Below are 21,340 nucleotides of genomic sequence, written 5' to 3' on the forward strand. Positions count from 1 at the left end.
TAAGAGATTGAGTCACATATTGCACTGTCGTACTGAAAAGGAAATCAGGGAATCGTATATTTCCAAACACCGACATGATTAACATGGCAGGAAATAATTGTTGTTCAGAACACGGAACAGCTTGTTGTAGGAGCCAAACTCGAAAACCTTTGATCCGCTGAAGAGATAGTTGAAATGATCATGAAAGACAGAGTTAGATGGGATTTTATTTTAGATTTTCTCTTGTTACATTTTGTAAAACCCTCACCTTTGTACTGGAAGGCTGCGGTCACCTTTCCTGTCATTCTGTTTACCTGTCCTTGAAGAACATAATCTCTCCACGGAGCATGGTGACAATGTCCAGGACCAGAATCTTTTGTATCGAATCAGCGGTTCGGAGCACCAAAGTCACGTGATTTCAGCAGTTCGGCAGTTTGACGCGATCCGAATCATTATTCGACACAAAAGATTCATAATGCTCTGAAGCTTGATGAAGCAGTGTTTTGAAATCGGCCATCACTACTGTATATAAGTCGTTATTTTGTTTTTTTGGCGCACCAAAAATATTCTTGTCGCTTTATAATATTAATATTGAACTACTGTACTCACACAAACTGATTTAGATATGTTTTTAGTACATTAATGGATCTTGAGAGAGGAAATGTCATTGCTGGCTATGGAGGCCTTACTGAGCCATCAGATTTCAACAAAAATATCTTAAAGGGTCATGAACAAGGGTCAAAACACTTTTTTTGAGATGTAAACAGATATGTGTAGGCTGCACATCATTGAAAACACTAAAGGTACTCATTAATGTTATTCGTAAGTGAAAAATAGTTATTTTTGTATTTTTCAGAGCGATTTCTGTCTTCCGGTTTGAAATGCTGAGTCGGAGCAACGTCACAAAATCTGACGTCATCGCGTACTTTCGAACATGCTGATGTAGATTCTCGACATATATATTCATGACATAAAGCTCATTCAATCCAATCACTGCACTTTAGTATGTATACGATTATAATTGCAGTATTATGCATGAGGAAGTATCACTTCTCTCGCCTCGGTCTCTGTCATTCAGAGACATATCGTTGGTGTTCGTTTCCTCAGTGCTACAACACAAAATTTTCCTGCGACCAGAGCAGAGGTTTGTGTGCATGTAGATTGTTTTGCTGTAATCTACCAGCACAAATGGAAAATATGTTTGCGTGAGATCGCATTACAGCAGAGAATTCAAATGTCACAAAAGTGCGGCTCATTCACCTCTGCCTGTTCTAGCTGCGTTCAAACACGCGAGCCGTAGGCTGTTTCCTTCAGCACAGCAGCACATGTGGTGTTTGTATTTTGATCGCGATGCGGACAGAACTGGAGTTTGAATACGAACACATGAAAATACGATTGTACACACGGAGCGTGCATATGATCGGTTTCAGCGCAGAGCTCCGCAATAAGTTTAATAACACTAGCCACGTGTCACATAGCTCATGCAGAATAAAGTATCCGTGTTTAAAGTTTTTATTTCACACATTCTGCTGCACCAAAAATTAACCAGCACTGTGTAGTCAAGTCTTCTTCAAATGAATTATAATATGCAAACTGGACACTGATACAGTGGTGTAGCATCTGAACGTGACGACACGATTATTCTAATAGACAAAAGACTGATTTTGAGACTGCACTGCTCGTAAACATAATCAAAGTAGCCTATTATTAGCCCTATTAAATATTCTTTTGCATTTCTCCCTTGTGCTTGGGAGTTTGTCGTCATTTTCTCTTTGCTCATATATTATTATTCATTATTCTGTATAATGAGTGCGCTCTATGTCTGTGCTTCATTGGTTGTTCTCTCCCCTCTTCTCCCCCTCAGCCTGCTTTCTACAGACATTACAAACGGTTTGGTTATGAAGGGTACACAAATGAGGATCAGTGATAGATTGATATTTTATGATTCATATGTTTAAGTGTTGATTAGTCAAATACATACAACATCTATCAATGTTTAAATATTTTATTAGTACTCACTAAAAATATTTCTACATAAATATGTCACAGAAGTGTTAAATGAATACATGTAAATATAAAAAAAAAAACAAAAAAAAAAAAACTGTCTACTAAATAAATTAAAATCTGTTAAAATGCCTCAGCTTCATTGGAACAAATAAATACGTTACATGGAAACATGCTAGTCATTTTAGGAAGTTTTGGCCCAGACACATGTACAGCCCACTATTACTCTCTCAAAAGTTGTCCTGAAGCACTTCTTGTCCTTCGAATCCTGTTTCAGAACCAGGATGTCCTGATAAATGGGTAGAGAGTTCAGTCTCTCATCCACACCAGTAGGAAGGGTGCAATATTCTGATTTGCACTGGGCTTCATAGATGACCTGTGGTATTCTGTCTTGTGAAATCTTTGGTCTAAAAACAGAAAAAACAAGGTGGTTATTTCACTGAGACAAAACCCACAGACCTAACCAAGATCTGCTTTACTCGATGTTTCACGTTGACGTCACATGGCCTGCTACCTTAAAATGATTTCATTTTATGTAACATAGTTGTTATGAGAGCTAGCTAAACATTAACCTCCCAAACATGGAAATAAATTCCTGATACATTATCAAACTTTGTGTATGCTATGAATTGCTAATTATTTTCAGTGACATTAAACATTACCCCGCTGGAAAAGCAAACAAACCAACAGCTAATTTCTTCTAGCCTGGTCATAGCTGGTTTAGCAGGCTAGTTTTAGAGAGGTTTGACCACTTCTTCAGTCTGGGAGACCAGTCGACCAACCAGATAAAATCAATTGAACACCAGCTAGGCCAGGCTGAGAGACGAGATCGACCCACTTATACCAGCTACATCCAGCTTAAACCAGCTACGACCAGTCAAACAGTTTGCTGGTTTTAGCTGTTTTCTCAACAGAGTAAATGTACATCATTCTGTTACATTAAATCTTTGTCCTTTTTGATCTACTAATGAGTTTGTTGAAAGTATCATTTGTTTCTGTCACTTTGCAACTTACATCCAGGTCCATGGAGACAGTGAGCGGGTGTGGATGTTGCCATTTCCCTCCATGTCCTCTGAATGAGAGCCGTAGAAGTCATCAGAAATCATCAAGCCAGTGTCACACATATGTTTCTCCCTTTGTTTGGCAAACGTGAGGCTCGCCAGTGCACAGAGTAAAACCTGAGAGAAAGATCGTTATCTGTTACATTTCATTCAAATTCATCCATGACAGTTTGGAAAAGGCTCAAACCATTTCTGAGCTTAGGCCTCTTTTTGTCACAATTACATTTAACTTAATCTGAAAAGTTGTAAGATGAATCTTTAGTGAAGCAAACAATGTAATCAAGCCAATAGTGTTAGCATTAGGCTAGCTAATAGAGTTACGCTAAATATCTATGCTTTTTTTCGGTCGTCTCACCATGTATTTAGCGTTGAAGAAGCCCAGAAACATCTTTAATGCCCTCTTCTAATTCTCTTCTGCAGTGAAAATGTTTCTAGTTCAACTCATCTATTTATGCAATGCTTGATCGTGATTGCATAGATAATAAGGCCTACCTCTGACCTCAATTCGTTCATCAGATCAATTGATAGGTGAGGGGTGCTTTGTTTAGACCTACATTTCCCCACTCATTGCCAGTAATCTGGCCTACGGACTAAAGATCAGTCTATGTTGGCAAGGTTGCAGATCAATTTCACTGAATTTTGGTTGGAAAAAAAATGATGTATCATAAAAATCAGGCTTTTGGGGTGAGTTATCAAGATTTTGGATTCTGTTCTTTTTAGTCATGTTTCGGAAACTATTTGGTCATATCTAATCTACGTTTTACGCATGGAGAATTATTGGGAAATTTGTATTAAACACCTTGCAGAGTTAATGGGAAAAAATGTTTTGCTTGCACTCTAAAAAAGAATTGTTGGTTTAACTTAAAAAAATAAGGTACCTGGTTGCCTTAAAGTTTGAGTTCATTGAAATTAAAAATTGGGGTTAATACAATGAAGGGGATTGATTTAATCAAGAGAAACTCAAAATATTATGTTACCTAAACCACATTATCTAGGTTGATTTGACGAAAAAACGTGATAACAAATCATGAAAATAATTTTTTACAGTGTGTGATGGACACTTTTTTATCAGTTCAATACTCTTGAATGTAGAATTAATGTTTTTATCGGTGACGTTTTTCATTCAAAATGGCACTAAAACAAAAGATTCTATATAGAACCATAAAAGGTTCTGTCAGGTGCTTACAGAACCTTTATGGATTTAGTTTTAATTAATTCATTTTGTTTTAAGCCATTTTTAATTTTAAATAATGAATTATGAATTAAAGAGCTTCTAAACATATTTTATCACTAGAGTGCAACCATTTAAGACATTTCTTTTGATACAGAACATGTTTGGCATAAAGCATTTTTTAATTGCAGTCAAGAACTCTAGAGTTCTAAAAAAAAAAGTGTATAAGTGTATAATGTTGTACAATTTAATGAAGAAATCATTGTTATGAAGGCTTTCTTTTGGATGAATGACAATTTTTCTTGATGGATATATCAATGAAAAGTCTGTCAAATAAACTTCTAACAGATAGACTTTCATATTTTGTAACAAAAATGTTACCATATGTTTTTTTTTTTTTTTTTCTCAGTGAACATGCATTTCCTGCTTTCTAATGTATTGATGCAAGACAGCTTAACCACAGAAAGTGGTCTTCTAAGACCACCTTTGTGAACCAGCTGTGCTAGAGAGACCTTATCGGTTGGCATCTTAGTTTTACTGACATGTCTATCATATGGTTTATGCTGTCTACAAAATGAAACCTTTTTTTTTTTTTTTTTTTTTTTTTGTGGGGGAAGGGTATAATTGTAAGCTGTAAATCGAATGTTACGTCATTGTAAATCATTACTTTTACTCACCTTACCTGACTCATTTGATTTAGATCAGTACCTGTTTGAACAATGCAGAGATCTATGCATGAATGAATGAATGTGCCAGGCTAACTGTACATTCTTTGTAACTTAAACATTTGTAATTGTATGAATAAGCAAAAGAAAATGAAGCAGTGCACTATTTATCAATTACATGTCAAATATCAATAACGAAAGTTGATTATCTATAGTGATGGATCATCATTAAGCCATTTGCCATCTCAAGACTCTTTCGGGAAATTCCGTCGTACCGAAAGCAAATTGTTACATCACACTCATTCTTACATAGATGCTGTGGTGGCTGGTATACTGATGTACGGGAGATCATCCTAGCATCAAAGTGAGAAGTGTTCTTGATAGATTGCTTTCACTGATACAGTGTCTGTGTGGTGAGAGAAACAGCATCTACAGTGCAAACTATACGCCCTATTTTCACCACCCACATAACCGTTTACATCTGGTTGCAAACGCAGCTCCTTTTTTGGTCTTCTTCTTTCTTCTTCTTTTATTATCTATCATTTTATTGCGTATAATACGTTTATTTGGAAAAATATGTCTTTAAACCAACATTTATAGAAGACAAAAAAAATCTTTTTAGGATAATTAAGTAACTAATCAAAAAACAAACAACAATTAAAGCTGCAAGGACCTTCGCACCCATGCCACCGCCACCCAGTGGGTTTAGGAAAAACGGAGAACGGTGTGCAATATGCATTTAAGTATATATAAATATAGGAGCTACCAGCTGGTATGACTATTACTAAATTTTGGCATGTAGATGTCTTCAGGCCAGGGCACGTATCAAAAGTTTGAGGCAGATTGGACATTGTATGCTTGAGTTACAAAAACTTCAAGTTCCTTGACAATAATAGCATGCTTTAGCACTCAGCTAAGTGTTGCTAGCATGATTTAGAATGTTTGTAGCATGTTTAGCACTCAATTGCATATTTTAGTATGTTGCTAGTAGTGGTAAACACATCACTTCTTGTTGCCAGTGGGTGGCGCTATTACTATTACTGAATATTGCCTTGTAGATGTGCTCAGTGCAGGACTCTTCTCAAACATGTGAAGTTTGGAGCAGATTGGACAATGTTTGCCTTAGGAACAACTTCCTGTTTCGTGGCGTTAATCGCAAACATTAGCACTTAGCCAAGTGTTTCTAGCATGTTTGGTACATCGTGGCATATTTAAATGTGTTTCTGGGAGTGATTTACAGTGTAAGGCATGTAATTTCCTCTTGCCGTCAGGTGGCACTATGATTAACTGAATATTTGCATGTAGATGTCCTCAGGTCAGGACTCTAATAAAACGTGAAGTTTTGGACAGACTGGACATTGTATGCCTGAGTTACAACAGCTTCCTCTTTCATGGCGAAACATCAGACTTTGTCAGGCTACTGCGGACACGCACTTCAGCGAAAACTCAAGATCTTTGCAATTTATCATCAGATTAGACTGAGCAAATACGCTATGATGTTTATCTGATAAAATCTCTAGGAGGAGTTTGTTAAAGTACGTCTGGAAATTGCAAAAACTGCAAAAATGTTGCAGAGAAAACTCAAAATATCTCACTTCCTGTTGGGTTTTCAGATTCTGCTCCCAGGGGCTTTTTTGTGGGTATTGGGCTGTTAGATGTGTGTACTGAATTTCATACCTGTACGTGAAATGTAGAACGAAGGATGCTTAATTGAATTTGTGCTATTGAGCTATTTTGCCACACCTAATTCTGAAACCCTTATCAGATGTAAATTTTTACCACTTCTGCACGTGTGCAAAGTTTCATGAGTTTTCGAGCACGTTTAGGCCCTCAAAAAATGCGATTCATTTTGGAGAAGAATAATAATAGACTGAACATTCACATAGGGTCCTCACACCGTTGGTGCTCGGGCCCTAATGATAAAGCAACATTTGGCAAAGTTTCCAACTAGTCGGTATGTGTTGCCCATTAATGGACCGTTTTATCATGTGTGCCCTGTGGCTAAACCTGGAGTTATGTCACAGTTACGCCATCTTCTTTGATGTGGCGGCTCCCAGTGCGGGAACCCTCTGTGTGTAGGTTTTTTTTTTTTGCTTACTTTCAAGCTGACTGATGACATACCATTCGCACAGCGAACGGAAGCTACTCAGCAAATCACTGACCTCATTTTGCCATTTTGATTTAGATGAAAGGAAAATATAGCATCCTGTAATGAAGATCTTTTATGACAGTATCAGTTGGCCCAGGATTGTGCAATTTCACCACAATAAAATATATTATTTGATTTAATCATCTTTTGATTTAGGAAAAAAATAAAACCATGAGCGTAGCCACCATGACGACAAATGAGAATGTAACAAATTGCTCTTGGATTATGCAATTTAGTTGAACTTAATCACTGTTTGAGTTCACCCACATTTAAGTGTAATAATGACCAAGAAAATAGATCATTAATTCACACTTTTTGTGATTAATCGTTTGTCAGTTGATCTGAGTGTATGTAAAAATAAGAGAAAAATCTGCCAGTGTGGTTTTAACTTGTTTAAAACATAACTCACTTAATTTTGATCAATCTTTCAGTAAACAAGACTTAATATCCAAAGGCATTTTGCTTTTTTTAAGTAAATGTATCTTGATTTAAAGGGATAGTTCAGCCAAAATGAAAATTCTGTCATCATTTACTCACCCTCAAGATGTTTCAATCCTGTATGAATTTCTTTCTTCTGCTGAACACAAAATAAGATATTTTGAATAATATGGGTAACAAACAGTTGATGGTATTCATTGACTTCCATATGGAAAAAATACTATGGAAGTCAAATATCTTCTTCTTTATTTAGCAGAAGAAAGAAAAAGGTTACACTTTATTTTGATGGCCCCCTTTAGACATTCTGTTGCACCTACCTACTAGTCCTACTAACCAACTAACTAGTCTAGGCTATTAGTAGATGGGTAGTCAACAGAATGTCTAACAGGGGACCATCAAAATAAAATGTTACCAGAAAATCATACCTTCGTTCATCTTCGGAACACAAATTAAGATATTTTCGATAAAATCCAATGGCTCAGTGAGGCTTGCATCATTTCCTTTTTCAGATGCCCAGAAAGCTACTAAAGACATATTTAAAACAGTTCATGTGACTACAGTGGTTCAACCTTAATATTATAAAGTGACAAGAATATGTTTTGTGTGCCAAAAAAACAAAATAGCGACTTTATTCAACAATATCTAGTGATGGGTGATTTCAAAACACTGCTTCATGAAGCTTCCAATCAGTGGTTGAGAGTGTGTATCAAACTGCCAAAGTCATGTGAACCATTGAAAGTTCAAAACACTTATGATGTAACGAAGTCTCGTTTACTGAAATCACATGATTTAGGTGCTCTGAATCACTGATTCGAAACAAAAGATTTGTAAAGCTTCAAAGCTTCATCAAGCAGTGTTTTGAAATCGCCCATCACTAGATATTTTTGAATAAAGTCGTTATTTTGTTTTTTTTGGCACACAAAAAATATACTCGTCGCTTCATAACATTAAGGTTGAACCACATGAACTGTTTTAAATATGTCTTTAGTAGCTTTCTGGGCATTGAAAAAGGAAATTATCTTGCTATCAATGCAGGCCTCACTGATTTTATCAAAAATGTGTGTTCTGAAGAAGAAAGAAAGTCTTACGGGTGTGGAACGACATGAAGTTGAGTGATTGATTGACTGAATTTTCATTTTTGGGTGAACTAACCCTTTAAGAACTTTTACATATTTGTATAGGAAAACAAGACAAAAATATTAAGAATTTTTTTTTTTTTTTTTTGCATGTGTAATATTCATTATAACTAATAGTGATGCTAATTCAAAAATGTAAAAGGTTATTAATAATATGAATACTAATAGATATTAAATATAAATGCCTTCAATAGTAAAAATCCAGAGTAGGAATGTTGAAATAATCTTACAACTGATGAAACTGTGAAAATGAAGTAACCAATATGTTGCGTGGAAACTGGGGTTAGTGATTCAGCTCTTTTGAAGTGTCTTTTGTGGGTCACTACGAAAACTCCAATTCCTGGACGTAAAGTAACTGAAATCCTTTTCGTGAGTATGAATGTAGGAGATTCCTAGACATTTTGAAACTCCAAGAAGTAGGTCAGAGGCCTGCGTCACATATCCAACGGTCCTTTAGGGTTTATGAACATACAGAAATATTTTTTAAAGGGATAGTTCATCCAAAAATTAAAATTCTTTCATGTCGTTTCAAACCTGTATGACCTTTTTTCTTTCGTGGAACAATATGGTTTGGACCCCAACATTTTTAAAAATACCTTCTTGTGTTCCTGTTTGAAATAAATTCATACAGTTTTGAAACATCATGACTCAATTTTTCCTTTAAGTTAAGTATTTTAAAGGGTTAGTTTACCCAAAAATGAAAGTTCTTCATTAATTACTAACCCACATATACACCTACACCTGTAAGACCTTCATTCATCTTCAGAACACAAATTAAGATATTTTTGATGAAATCCGATGGCTCAGTGAGGCCTGTATCGCCAGCAAGATAATTAACACTTTCAGATGCCCAGAAAGCTACTAAAGACATATTTAAAACAGTTCATGTGACTACAGTGTTTCAACCTTAATGTCATGAAGCGACGAGAATATTTTTTTGTGCCAAAAAACAAAAACAAAATAGCAACTTTATTCAACAATATCTAGTGATGGGCGATTTCAAAACACTGCTTCATGAAGCTTCGAAGCTTTACGAATCTTTTGTTTCAAATCAGTGGTTCTATGGAATGGTGAACCATTGAAATTTCAAAACACTTATGACGTAACGAAGCCTCGTTTACTGAAATCACGTGACTTTGGCAGTTTGATCCGCGTTCCATACCACTGATTCAATACAAAAGATTCGTAAAGCTTCAAAGCTTCATGAAGCAGTGTTTTGAAATCGCCCATGACTAGATATTGTTGAATAAAGTTGCTATTTAGTTTTTTTGGTGCACAAAAAGTATTCTCGGCGCTTCTTAACATTAAGGTTGAACCATTGTAGTCACATGAACTGTTTTAAATATGTCTTTAGTACCTTTCTGGGCATTGAAAGTGTTAATTATCTTGCTGGCAATGCAGGCCTCATTGATCCATCAGATTTTATCAAAAATATCTTAATTTGTGTTCGAAGGTCTTAAGGGTGTGGAACGACATGAGGGTGAGTAATTAATGACAGATTTTAAATTTTTTGGGGGTAAACTAACCCTTTAAAATCATAAAGGCTTATAATCTACAAACAATATTCATTATCTGTGCTCACAAGAACAACATTTTTGAAATGCATGGACTTAATGCAGTCATACTGTTTCGGGGGATTACGTTTATTGTATTACTGTCAGTTGCATCTGCATCAATTCTGAGTCACATATGACCCTGCCTTTTCCATTCCAATCCTTAGAAATTTCAGAGTAGGAGAGTGTCAGACCACAACTGCACCGCATCTGACGCAGTCGTAAACCAGCACAGGTGGGAAATTGTGCATCGGTGAGATGCAAAACTTTACACACAATCGGGCGGAAGTCTAAATTACTTTCTGCAAACTATGTCAATCGAGGTCACTAGCATTAACAAAAGACAACGTGGGGGCTGAAATACAGTGGTCAGAATCATATTCAGCAAGACTTTAATTCAGCATACTAATATATACCTTTTTGATCTGAATAAATGTGAGACGTCTGTCAAAGAAAGTAGGTTATGTTAGTAACTTGGTTGCTAAGGTGCAGTAAACACAATAATATGCGGCCACAAATGTATCTAGACACGTCAAACATGTATGAATTCCATTGCATTAGATATAGATGGAACGTGTCCATAGTTCTGACATCGGTGACTCCATAAATCCATTAAAATTCACCAGTTGGTGAAACTTTATTGGAAAAATGCCTCCGAAAATTGATGTTACATCTGAGAAAAATCTCTTGAAGCATTTGTTTAGAGGTACATATATTGTTATCTTATGTAATAAGTGCATCATATTTAAACATGTATGACTTTTTTTGTGTGGAATAAGATTTTTGTCTTAAATACAAAGAATGTCAGTGGGGTCCAATCTTTAGTGGAACATATCAATAGTTCTGCTATGACATCAATGACTTCTTACATTCACTAAAATTCACTTTGGGTCCAGAAAAAAAAAAAAAAAAGAGCCTCAGAAAGGTGAATTCCAGAAGAAAATGCTTATATCGCATCTTAGAATGAAACAAAATACTGTCTGCTTTTGAATAAAATTGTGAAGTCTATAGGTGCATCATATTGTTTAAAAACAAAAAGCATTGTGATACTCAATACCGAAAAGGATTTTTGCTGACACATTGAATATGACGACATAAATACCATCAAAGGCTAAAAATTCATCACAGGAAACGTACCTAAACCACTGCGGATGACGAACAGACCTCTCTATATAAACTGCACTTACCACTGCAAATGTAGGACAGCTAGACATAGGACTGACAGAAGACATCTGAAAAGATAAAGTCAAAACCTTGAGTCAAATGAATGCAACAATGTCATCGGCGTTAAACATCCAGTTCCTCGTGGTGAGTATTGCTGAAATGTTAGAAGATGGCCTGCTATCTATACTGGCGATTTTTGTTGCTGAAGTCACAATAAAGAGTCTGAAATGACAGTGTTTGTGTTTCACAGGTGGCTTGTGTGATGGGGCTCGTTTTAATATCATTTGGAGCTGAGGGGGCACCTTCGAAACATCTTCCGAAGAAAGGAAGCGGCCAGCACAGGTCATCAGATGAATCGGATCCGTCCTCATCATACCGGTTGATCTTGGATTCTGAGTTCAAAGCGGCCAAACCGATCCGCTCATTAAACAACGACTCCATCTCTCCATGGACCTACACGTAAGACCTTGTCCTTTATGAAAATAAAGGTTCTTTATTGGAATCAATCGTTCCATGAAGAACCTTCAACATCCATGGAACCTTTCCATTGCGCAAAATGTTCTTCTTTATATATACATTTTTTTTTTTTTTTTAGATTGTTAAAATGATCTTCACACTAAAAAGTGATTTTTTTAAAGAGCTCCTCACTGAATGCTTCTTTGGGGAATGCAAAATGGCTCATTGCTGCAGTCCTCCCTCTTTTGGAACCTTTATTTTTAAGAGCTTCTTTGTTGTTTATATAATTAGAATGTGACTGTTTTAGTCCACTAACCTAAAATTTCACATGATTCATTTTGTTTCATAGGTTTACGCATGACGAGAACCTGTACCCTTCTAGCATCGCAGAGGCGAAGTGTTCACTGACTGGATGTTTGATCGATGAGAGTGAGGATTACCTGTCCCAACCTATTTACACCCAAATCATGGTCTTGAGGAGAATTCGAGGAGAAAAACACAACTATTCTTTTAGAATTGAGTACAAAACCATCGCAGTGGGATGCACCTGCATTCGTCCATATGTAGAACACGTTTAAAATGAGAAATCTAATGGAGTTACAGTGCTGTAAGATGTTACAGTATTACTATTCTAAAACTTAAGGCGTAAGACTTAAGACTTTATTATTTATTTATATAATCACATATGTACGTGTTCGCAAATGTAGGATATTTATTTATTTCCACTGTATTTTTGGATTTATATATTAGAGGGTTTTTTTTTTTTTTTGCTTTATTTTAATATTAAAACATTTCTGAAGAACCAGAAGAATCGGATTCATCATCACCACACTGGCTATTCAAACCTTCATCCGACTTGATCTTTCAAATAATCTAATTTATTAATGTCATTATATATGTGTTTGTAAATGTAGGTTATTTATTTATTTTCAGTGGGTTTTGTTTTATTAAAATAATTTGTATTAATTATTTATTTATTGATCCAAATCAATTGCAATAAATGAGAAAAAAAAATACTACAACGATTGTTCTGATGGTCTATTTTTTTCCTTTTTCTCTTTTTGGAAGCATTTTAAAAAATTCAAAACCTAAAACAAGGAAGTCACAAGGACAAAACTATACCAGCAGTCCTTTAATTCGCTCTGCCTCTAAAATATATCACAATTTCTGTACAGATTTATATAGCCAAATCAGACACCAGCTGATCATGAGGCAAGTGAACATATGTACAGCGGCAAAAGCTTGAGCAGTTTACCAAAAATAGAGCCTTAAAGACAGGACAGAAGACAAACTGACTGCATCCACATGGGCAAAGTACATGAAACCGTCCAAAAGTCAGTCAAATATTCATAAACTCACAAAGTTACCACTCACATTCACTCATTTTTGGCACTATTGGCATACAAGCTCATCAAAGAGACAAACACATCTCTGCTTTTCTCAGATTAAGGTAGTAAAGATTCCTTCACAATCTTTGCTGGCCAGCCAGTTCTGTTCATCTAACAACATGGCCATCGTACCTTACAATGATATAATGATATCATAATCGGGTTTCAGAGTCATAATCTCATATGATCCAAGCTAATAAGCTCAGCGTGATAGTCAGTCCTTTGGTGAATGTTCTCCCATATGATCAGCGTGTGTTGTGGGAAGATCTCAAGGCACCTGGAACATAAAGTTCAGAGATATAGCAATTAATATCAGGACAAAGACCACACTTTCACACACCAAATGGCTTTTCACAAGTTTTATCAAGAGATTCACAGCATGCAAACATTAAAATGTTGATTCTGGCCACATTTAATACACTATATGTTGTCAGGTAACTAACAAATATTCTACTGTTTTTTTTTTTTTTTTTTTTTTCTACTAAGACATAAATACAAAGCAAAACTACAGTACACAACACCTCTTTGAATACACAAATAATGTTACAAACAGCTAATTCACAGCAGAACAACACAAATACACATCTTGGTTACTCTTTAGTTTCCATTTGCCTCGTTGTTCATTATATTTATCTTATCAGTTCATGCTAAGCTATTACTAAAGACTAAAGAAATAGATGATGCATGCATTTTACACAGTTTGGCGGCAAACAAATTAACAAAACAACTGTTTGGCATTTTCCAATTAATGCCCAATTCCACATCCACAATACACTGCGTTTTGTACTGCAGCAAACACAAGAATATAGTATCTTTCACTTCAAATATCGCAAGATAGGCCTTCAAATCGTTGCCAATTCCAAAGCACAGCCTTTCTTCCCATGACTAGGGCCTGCTAGGCCTTCTTTTATCGTTTGCTTTTGAAAAATTTGGACAAGAATTGCTCTTGATTCTACTGCCAGTCCAGTTATATGTGTTCCTTGTTTTTCCTCACCTCCTCAGCATGCTTGTCCTGGAAAAATACAAGACAAAAGGAAGAAAAACTATTAAATAATAGCTCAATCTCAACCCTAAAGTGTCTAAGCTTTAAAAAGATCTTCCTAGTGGCACTAAACAGAATTGCAAAAAATATTACCAAACAAGTCCAAAACATTCATGCCTTAAACTCACACCATTGATTGAGCTTATATTACTACCTGTATATTAAAGGGATAGTTCACCAAAAAATGAAAATTATCCCATGTTTTACTCACCCTCAAGCCATAGGTATATATGACTATCTTCTCTCAAACACAATCAGAATTATTTTTAAAAAAGTATCCTGGCTCTTTCAAGATTTATAATGGCGCTCACGATTTTAAAGCCCAAAAAAAGTGCATCTATTCATCATAAATGTAATCCACACGGCTCCAGGACCTTAATAAAGGCCTTTGAAGCAAAGCGACTGGTTTTTGTAAGAAAAATATCTATAATTACAACTTAATTAACTATAATAACCAGCTTCCGGTGAACAAAAATAACCTCTGACACGACACATGATGTAATGCTGAACGCAGAAGATAGAGCAAAACAAAACACAGTCACAAATTAGTTAATTAAATGTGAATTTTTCAATAGAAATGCAGGAGGATTTCGATATATGAGAGAATGAGCGTGAGTTTGTTGCACAGCCCTATTTGCTTGAACAGAGAGGTTGCGTCAGAAGTCGATTTGCGTTTGTCAGAAGTTGATTATTATAGTTAATAAAGTTTTAAATATGGATATTTTTTCTTACAAAAACCTATTGCTTTGCTTTTTGTGAGGAATGGATGCATTTTTTGGGGCTTCAAAATTGCTATTCATGCCATTCACTACCATTATAAAGCTTGGAAGAGCAAGGATATTTTTTTTAATATAACTCCGATTGTGTTTGTCTGAAAGAATATATGCATATACACCGAGGATGGCTTGAGGGTGAGTAAATCATTGGGTAATTTTGATTTTTGGGTGAACTGTCCCTTTAAGCCACTCAAACAAACAGATTGCAATTCCTTTTTGTGCCACTAGTGGTGCACCTTTAAAAATGGAACTGGGTTAGGATGTCACCGTACCTTCTCCTGAAGACGTTCCAGCATGGCAGCGATGTGGGCCTCCCTGTTCTCTTTGTTAATCTCCATTCTTTGCTCCAGTTTTTCTTTTGCCATCTTGATGAAGTTGTTGTGTTCCTCTATGGCTTTCTGAGCCACTTCCCGTTCATGTTCTCTCTTCTCAGCCAAGTGCTTCAGAAGTTCAGCTTCCTGACACTGTGGAGATAATGCATAAGACTCAATATGAGACTCAACTAAAACATATCTAGTGTTGTTAAAATCATTTTCCATATTTGAAACAAACCTGAAATCAAATCAAATATTACATAACAAACTGACCTTGGCAACAGACTGAAATAAATTGAAGTTAAAGTACTAAAATTAAATAAAAAATACATTAAAGCTATAAAAATCAACACACCAATAAATAAAAATAAATTAAAATGATAAAAAGGACAAATTTAAGTTAAGCAAAAAAAGTAAAGCAAACTAAATAAAAACTAAAATGAAAACTGAAAATATAAAGTAAAGTTGATTCAAAATATTAATAAAAACTATAATAATAATATATGAATAATACTAAAACACTGAGCATATCCAGCTGAAGTTGTCTTACATTTATTGAATGTAAAGTTCAAATTGATGCATATATGGTAAGCCAAATTATATCTCCGTTATAGATATGCAAATGAAAGCTATAATAATCACACATATTTTTCTTGTCTAACTAATTATCTTCCATCATGATGTATTCCTCACCTTTCTTCTCTCCTCAGCAGCATCCAGTTTCTTCTGGATCTCTTCCAGCGAAGGGTCCCTGCGAGGTGGGAAAGTGGGATGAAATTCCCTCTGACCATCAAAAGACGGTGGTCTGAGGATGACCTCAAAGGCCTGGCCCGATGACCGCTTGTTTAGCTCGATCACCTCCATATCTTTAATGATGCACAGGTTGAGGTCCACAACATCTAAAACAAAAAGATAATTAGATCAAATAAACTGAAAATCACGATGGAGAAAGATTTTAGATCTGACACTTTTATAGAAGCCTTTAAGGTACCTTGTGTTTTCTTGGTGGGCTTTTCCCGAGGCTCTGGTAGGATGCAGGAGCAGAAGAACGACACTAGAGGGAGCTCCTTCATCTTCTCTCTGTATGCTGCAAGAGAGAAAGAGACAGTTATTTTAAGCCCATTCCACTGATGCCATGTGCTCGCACATCATTCCTTCTGCTCGATTAAACACTCACAAGTTCACATGTGAACGAGCAGGTGGACGTACACGTACCTGCAAGAGTCATCTTTCCTTCTTCTGAGTCCTCTGAGGCGTTTCAAACTCAGCTGATCCTACAGGAGAGAGAAACGATGATGTAATCAGAAACCAGTCAATCCATTCTCACGGACGTCTTTGTCCTTTAAAGGCCCCACAAGGTTTAGCATCACAAGGAAATGCAGATTATGGAAAACAACACTAAATCAACAATTTATACGAAATAAATAAATCATAAAACAACAAATTAAAAATAAATGCAAAATTACATCAGATTAAGCATTTTGAAAATAATAATAATCTTAAAAATTCAAGATGTATCCGCTTACACAATTTTGCTTCTCAAGTAAATGCCTTGTTTGCAGTGTAAGACTATCACACAGCTTCATCTAAGCACATAGTAGTATGCATACTATGGATACATTTCTTCAAAATCCACAAAACAAACAAATTCAGCAGTAAAGTATTTGATAGCAGTCGTTCACAAAAGAGAGCATGAATGAATCTGGTTTGTTTAGGGTTGGTGATCGTCTCTCAGCCTACGCGCCTTCTCTAGCATTCGTCCTGCCTCTGTCCTCGCTGTGCCCCCACATTTCCCACGCTCACGATCGTTGCACCCGCTAACACCTTTGAAACTTCGTGACATTTTCAGTGCATGGGCTTATTCTATACAACATCTCAACTCTTTCTCCATTCCTAGCATAAAGGCCGAAAATGTTCATGAGGGATGCACAAAGCAAAAATCAGCTCCTGTTTTATTAATGCAGCAACACAGCTGATATAATAAATAATACATGCTTTGGAACACAACCCAAAAGCATTGCCGTTCAAGCATCATGCATTTGTTTGCAGCTCATAATGCAAGTCATTTTCTTAACCTCCCACTGCTTTCTGATTAAAATAATCGCTTGGTGTTTTGAAAGCAAAGGTTGTGCCGCTTTATGAAGGGGCCGTGGCCTTTTGCACACCGACATATAATCTCACCTCTCAGTACCACCCACAGCGCAGACTAGCACACTCACCGCAGGACCTCCGATGCACACTTTGCCCTTTTTAAAATGAGCAATGCACTTTCCTCCACTCCTCTCCTGTTTTTCACATTGCACCATGCAAAGCACCTTGCATTAACGCGATTTCTAAATTGCGGTAATAAGACTCTAAACAGTTGTGCATTTCCATAGACGTCTAACAAGCTAGGCTGCATGAGGTATCTCAAATCTAAATCTTGCAAGCATGCAAATCTGCAATGCAACACAATCTAAAGAACGCCAGACTACTTAATGCAGAACTTAATGCTTAATACTTTCCGTAGTTAATAAAACTTCAATCGCATTAGTCCAACAGATCCTGCAAAAGCATGATACAATAAATAACAGGTTATGATATACAATTTCACCTTAACTCACCGACAGTCTGCTGTGATCTTCTGTCAGAGTCTTTTCCTCGTGTTCAGTCTGACAGTCTGCTGCTGTTTGGATGCTCAACCTGGCAGCATCAGCACCACCTCTGCTAGATAAAGCATGACATCACCTTCCAGCGCTGTGATTGGTCGAGAGGGATGCAGTCTCCTGATGGGCTGGAATGGCTGGGAGTGCAGATAGGGGGTGGTTAACTCTTTGTTGAAAACTGGTTATGATTTCAGAGAAGGAAAGGGCATATTATTCTGCAGCTTTATGCAGAAGAAGCATTATTGAGTAACATTAGTAGCATTTAATAAGGAAACTGATATTGTTTTTTGGAGCTATGAAAAAAAAGTAAATATTATATATCAAAAATGTGCTTACTTGTGAGCAAATATCAAGGCTTGAAACATTTGCTTTTTTACTTCATTTCAGTTTGGAATTGAATTACGTGCAGCATCGTGTGCTTAACCAGTTCTGTCTGGTTTTGGGAGCTGTTCGAAATGTCATTTCTAAAAACGGAGGAGGACAGGGATTTATGTGTCATCTTCTCACTCACTCACTCACTCATGGCGGGAGTCTTGCTCATGACTATGGCAGTGTAACCTTGCCAACATGCTCGTCTGGATGCGGGCAGAGCAGGCCTGTTTAAACAGTCTGTCAATGGACCATCTGTTGCTCTGGTCCTCTGCCAAATCAATTGGAGTTTTCACAATTTTAAAGATAGTTTGTAGCACACTGCATTCATTTTGTAGAACAAACCTGCTTTTAATGGACATCACATCTCTAATGTCACAAAAGAATGGATTTAATGATCCTGGAACAGGATTTGTAAATGTGCAGGATGAACTTTGATGGTTTCAGCATCCATACAAGGTGCTTATCTGAACCTGTTTGCAGTTCCTAGGTCTCTCAGGTGCGGTGGAAATACTCCCAGCGGTCTTGATTTGGATATGGTGCAACAGAACACACTGTACCTACTTTATTTCCCAGTAGTACCGCAACCCTCTATGTACACTGACGTCAGGCACTTACCCTAACAAATGAAATGAAATTACCTGTCATACACCTTCAAACAAGTCTTAACAAAGGAACTCGGTATACGTGGGTTATTGCAAAAAGAAAAGATAGCATTTTTGTACAAGTAAATGATATATAAGCACATACTTTGTGCAAGAAAGGATCACCCACCCATACAAACTGGAGGGGAGCGTTGGGTTTGGTATGCTGGATGTGATCACCGGAGGAGGCCGCATGCAGGGGGAGGGGAGACGGCAGCGCTCACACTCTAGCGATGATGTCATCCAGCTGTCTGCTATAGGTGGAGAGTCTTGTGCCTGCATACAAGGGTTTTCACATGGCAACAGAGCAAAAAATGCAGCAAATGAGGTCCTGAAACTGATTAACAGAGAAGTGAAGGACAGAATGTGTAATGGTTAAATATAATGTGTGTATAATGGGAATTGTTCGCAAAAGGTGCACTGAAATCCATTGCAGAGCAGTAAATAGAGACTGAAAAGAGAAAGGTGGGGGGGGGGGTGTAGTGAAGGAAAACAATGCGCCTGCAAGGAAAGCCTGATCATCACTGGTAACCCTGCTATGATGTCATTTCCAGCCAATCAGGAGCGGTGTGCTGGATTCTCTAGTCAGAATGATGCAGTTTCCAGTTCGCATCTGACCTGACAAGCAACGATGATGATGATGATGATGATGATGATGAAGCTAATCATGCATACAAGCACAAACTGTACTGGTGATTTTCATTTATTTATATATATATATATATTTTTTTTTTTATTTTTTTTAAAGAAAATGTGTTCTAAGGCTGCACATTACACACACAAACACTACTTTTTTATTAGGAAGCAATACTTTCATTCATCAAGGACACATTTAGTTGATAAAGAATGGTAGTAAAAATATTTATGTCACAGAAGATTTCTATTTCAATGCTGTCACGGTTTCAATATAAATCAACAAATCTGCTTTCAATAGGTAAAAGCATAAAATGTGTCTTGAGCAGCAAATCATCATATTAGAATGATTTCTGAAGGATCACGTGACACTGAAGACTGGAGTAATGATACTGAAAATTCAGCTTTACAGGAATACATTACATTTAAAATACACTGATCAGGCATAACATTATGACCACCTTCCTAATATTGTGTTGGTCCCTCTTTTGCTGCCAAAACAGCCCTGACCCGTCGAGGCATGGTCTCCACTAGACCCCTGAAGGTGTGCTGTGGTATCTGGCACCAAGATGTTAGCAGCAGATCCTTTAGGTTGCAAGGTAGGGCCTCCATGGATCGGACTTGTTTGTTCAGCACATCCCACAGATGCTCGATTGGATTGAGATCTGGGGAATTCGGAGGCCACGTCAACACCTCAAACTCATTGTTGTGCTCCTCGAACCATTCCTGAACCATTTTTGCTTTGTGACAGGGCGTATTATTTTGCTGAAAGAGGCCGCAGACACCAGGGAATACCGTTTCCGTGAAAGGGTGTACATGGTCTGGAACAATGCTTAGGTAGGTGGTACGTGTCAAAGTAACATCCACATGGATGGCAGAACCCAAGGTTTCCCAGCAGAATATTGCCCAAAGCATCACACCGCCTCTGCCAGCTTGCCTTCTTCCCATAGTGCATCCTGGTTCCATGTGTTCCCCAGGTAAGTGACACACACACACCCGGCCATCCACGTGATAGAAAACGTTCACCTTCTTCCATTGCTTCGTGGTCCAGTTCTGATGTTCACATGCCCACTGTTGGCACGGGGGTGGACAGGGGTCAGCATGGGCACACTGACTGGCCTGCGGCTATGCAGCCCCAAACTGCGATGCACTGTGTATTCTGACACCTTTCTATCAGAACCAGCATTAACTTCTTGAGCAGTTTGAGCTAAGTAGCTCATCTGTTGGATCGGACCACACGAGCCAGCCTTTTCTCCCCACGTGCATCAATGAGCCTTGTCTGCCCTTGACCCCGTCGCTGGTTCACCACTGTTCCTTCCTTGGACTTTTGATAGATACTGACCACAGCAGACCAGGAACACCCCACAAGAGCTGTAGTTTTGGGGATGCTCTGACTCTAGCATCACAATTTGGCCCTTATCAAACTTGCTCAAAACCCATTTTTCCTTCTTAATCTAACACATCAACTTTGAGGACAAAATGTTCACTTGCTGCCTAATATATCACACCCACTAACAGGTGCCATGATGAAGAGATTATCAATGTTATTCACTTCACCTTTCAGTGGTCATAATGTTATGCCTGATCTGTGTATATTAAAATAGACGACAGTTATATTAAATTGTAACATTATTTCACAATAATACTGATTTTTCAGTATTTTTGATCACATAATGCATATAAACTACATTAAGCCTTTTCCTTTTAATAAGGTATGTGTTGTCATTTTACAAACTGTTTTTTTTCCTCATAC

At 37.1% G+C, this 21,340-nt stretch overlaps 3 protein-coding genes across 4 annotated transcripts; 1 reads left to right on the forward strand and 2 right to left on the reverse strand.

Moving 5' to 3' along the window:
- Positions 1-2,167: 2,167 nt before the first annotated feature.
- On the reverse strand, positions 2,168-3,432 carry il17a/f2 (interleukin 17a/f2). Its single transcript, XM_067368326.1, has 3 exons — positions 3,400-3,432; positions 2,998-3,161; positions 2,168-2,390 (listed from the first exon to the last, which is right to left on the reverse strand). The coding sequence occupies exons 1-3, from the start codon at positions 3,430-3,432 to the stop codon at positions 2,168-2,170; spliced, it is 420 nt and encodes a 139-aa protein (XP_067224427.1).
- Positions 3,433-11,373: 7,941 nt separating this feature from the next.
- il17a/f1 (interleukin 17a/f1) lies at positions 11,374-12,522 on the forward strand. Its single transcript, XM_067368324.1, has 3 exons — positions 11,374-11,464; positions 11,571-11,779; positions 12,126-12,522. Exons 1-3 carry the CDS (start codon positions 11,420-11,422, stop codon positions 12,352-12,354), a joined length of 483 nt encoding a protein of 160 aa, XP_067224425.1. The 5' UTR covers positions 11,374-11,419; the 3' UTR covers positions 12,355-12,522.
- Positions 12,523-13,109: 587 nt separating this feature from the next.
- stmn4l (stathmin-like 4, like) lies at positions 13,110-17,941 on the reverse strand. Of its 2 annotated transcripts, XM_067367493.1 has the most exons (7): positions 17,900-17,941; positions 16,512-16,570; positions 16,288-16,383; positions 15,990-16,195; positions 15,255-15,446; positions 14,159-14,176; positions 13,110-13,441 (listed from the first exon to the last, which is right to left on the reverse strand). In XM_067367493.1, exons 2-7 carry the CDS (start codon positions 16,522-16,524, stop codon positions 13,433-13,435), a joined length of 534 nt encoding a protein of 177 aa, XP_067223594.1. In that variant the 5' UTR covers positions 16,525-16,570; positions 17,900-17,941; the 3' UTR covers positions 13,110-13,432. The 2 variants fall into 2 exon arrangements, with proteins under 2 accessions (XP_067223594.1, XP_067223593.1); XM_067367492.1 differs by having other exon boundaries at positions 13,110-14,176.
- Between the last annotated feature and the right edge of the window lie 3,399 nt (positions 17,942-21,340).

The sequence above is a fragment of the Chanodichthys erythropterus genome, chromosome 18, assembly GCF_024489055.1.
Source record: "Chanodichthys erythropterus isolate Z2021 chromosome 18, ASM2448905v1, whole genome shotgun sequence".
Classification (NCBI taxonomy): Eukaryota; Metazoa; Chordata; class Actinopteri; order Cypriniformes; family Xenocyprididae; genus Chanodichthys; species Chanodichthys erythropterus.

Coding starts and splice junctions, on each gene's coding strand:
- il17a/f2 (XM_067368326.1), bottom strand. CDS start 3,432: ATGTTTCTGGGCTTCTTCAACGCTAAATACATG. Junction 3,162..3,399: donor TCTTCAACGCTAAATACATG/GTGAGACGACCG, acceptor TCTTTCTCTCAG/GTTTTACTCTGTGCACTGGC. Junction 2,391..2,997: donor CTGTCTCCATGGACCTGGAT/GTAAGTTGCAAA, acceptor TTCTGTTTTTAG/ACCAAAGATTTCACAAGACA.
- stmn4l (XM_067367492.1), bottom strand. Junction 16,196..16,287: donor GCCCACCAAGAAAACACAAG/GTACCTTAAAGG, acceptor TTTTTGTTTTAG/ATGTTGTGGACCTCAACCTG. Junction 15,447..15,989: donor CTGCTGAGGAGAGAAGAAAG/GTGAGGAATACA, acceptor TTATCTCCACAG/TGTCAGGAAGCTGAACTTCT.
- il17a/f1 (XM_067368324.1), top strand. CDS start 11,420: ATGAATGCAACAATGTCATCGGCGTTAAACATCCAGTTCCTCGTG. Junction 11,465..11,570: donor TAAACATCCAGTTCCTCGTG/GTGAGTATTGCT, acceptor TGTGTTTCACAG/GTGGCTTGTGTGATGGGGCT. Junction 11,780..12,125: donor ATCTCTCCATGGACCTACAC/GTAAGACCTTGT, acceptor TTTGTTTCATAG/GTTTACGCATGACGAGAACC.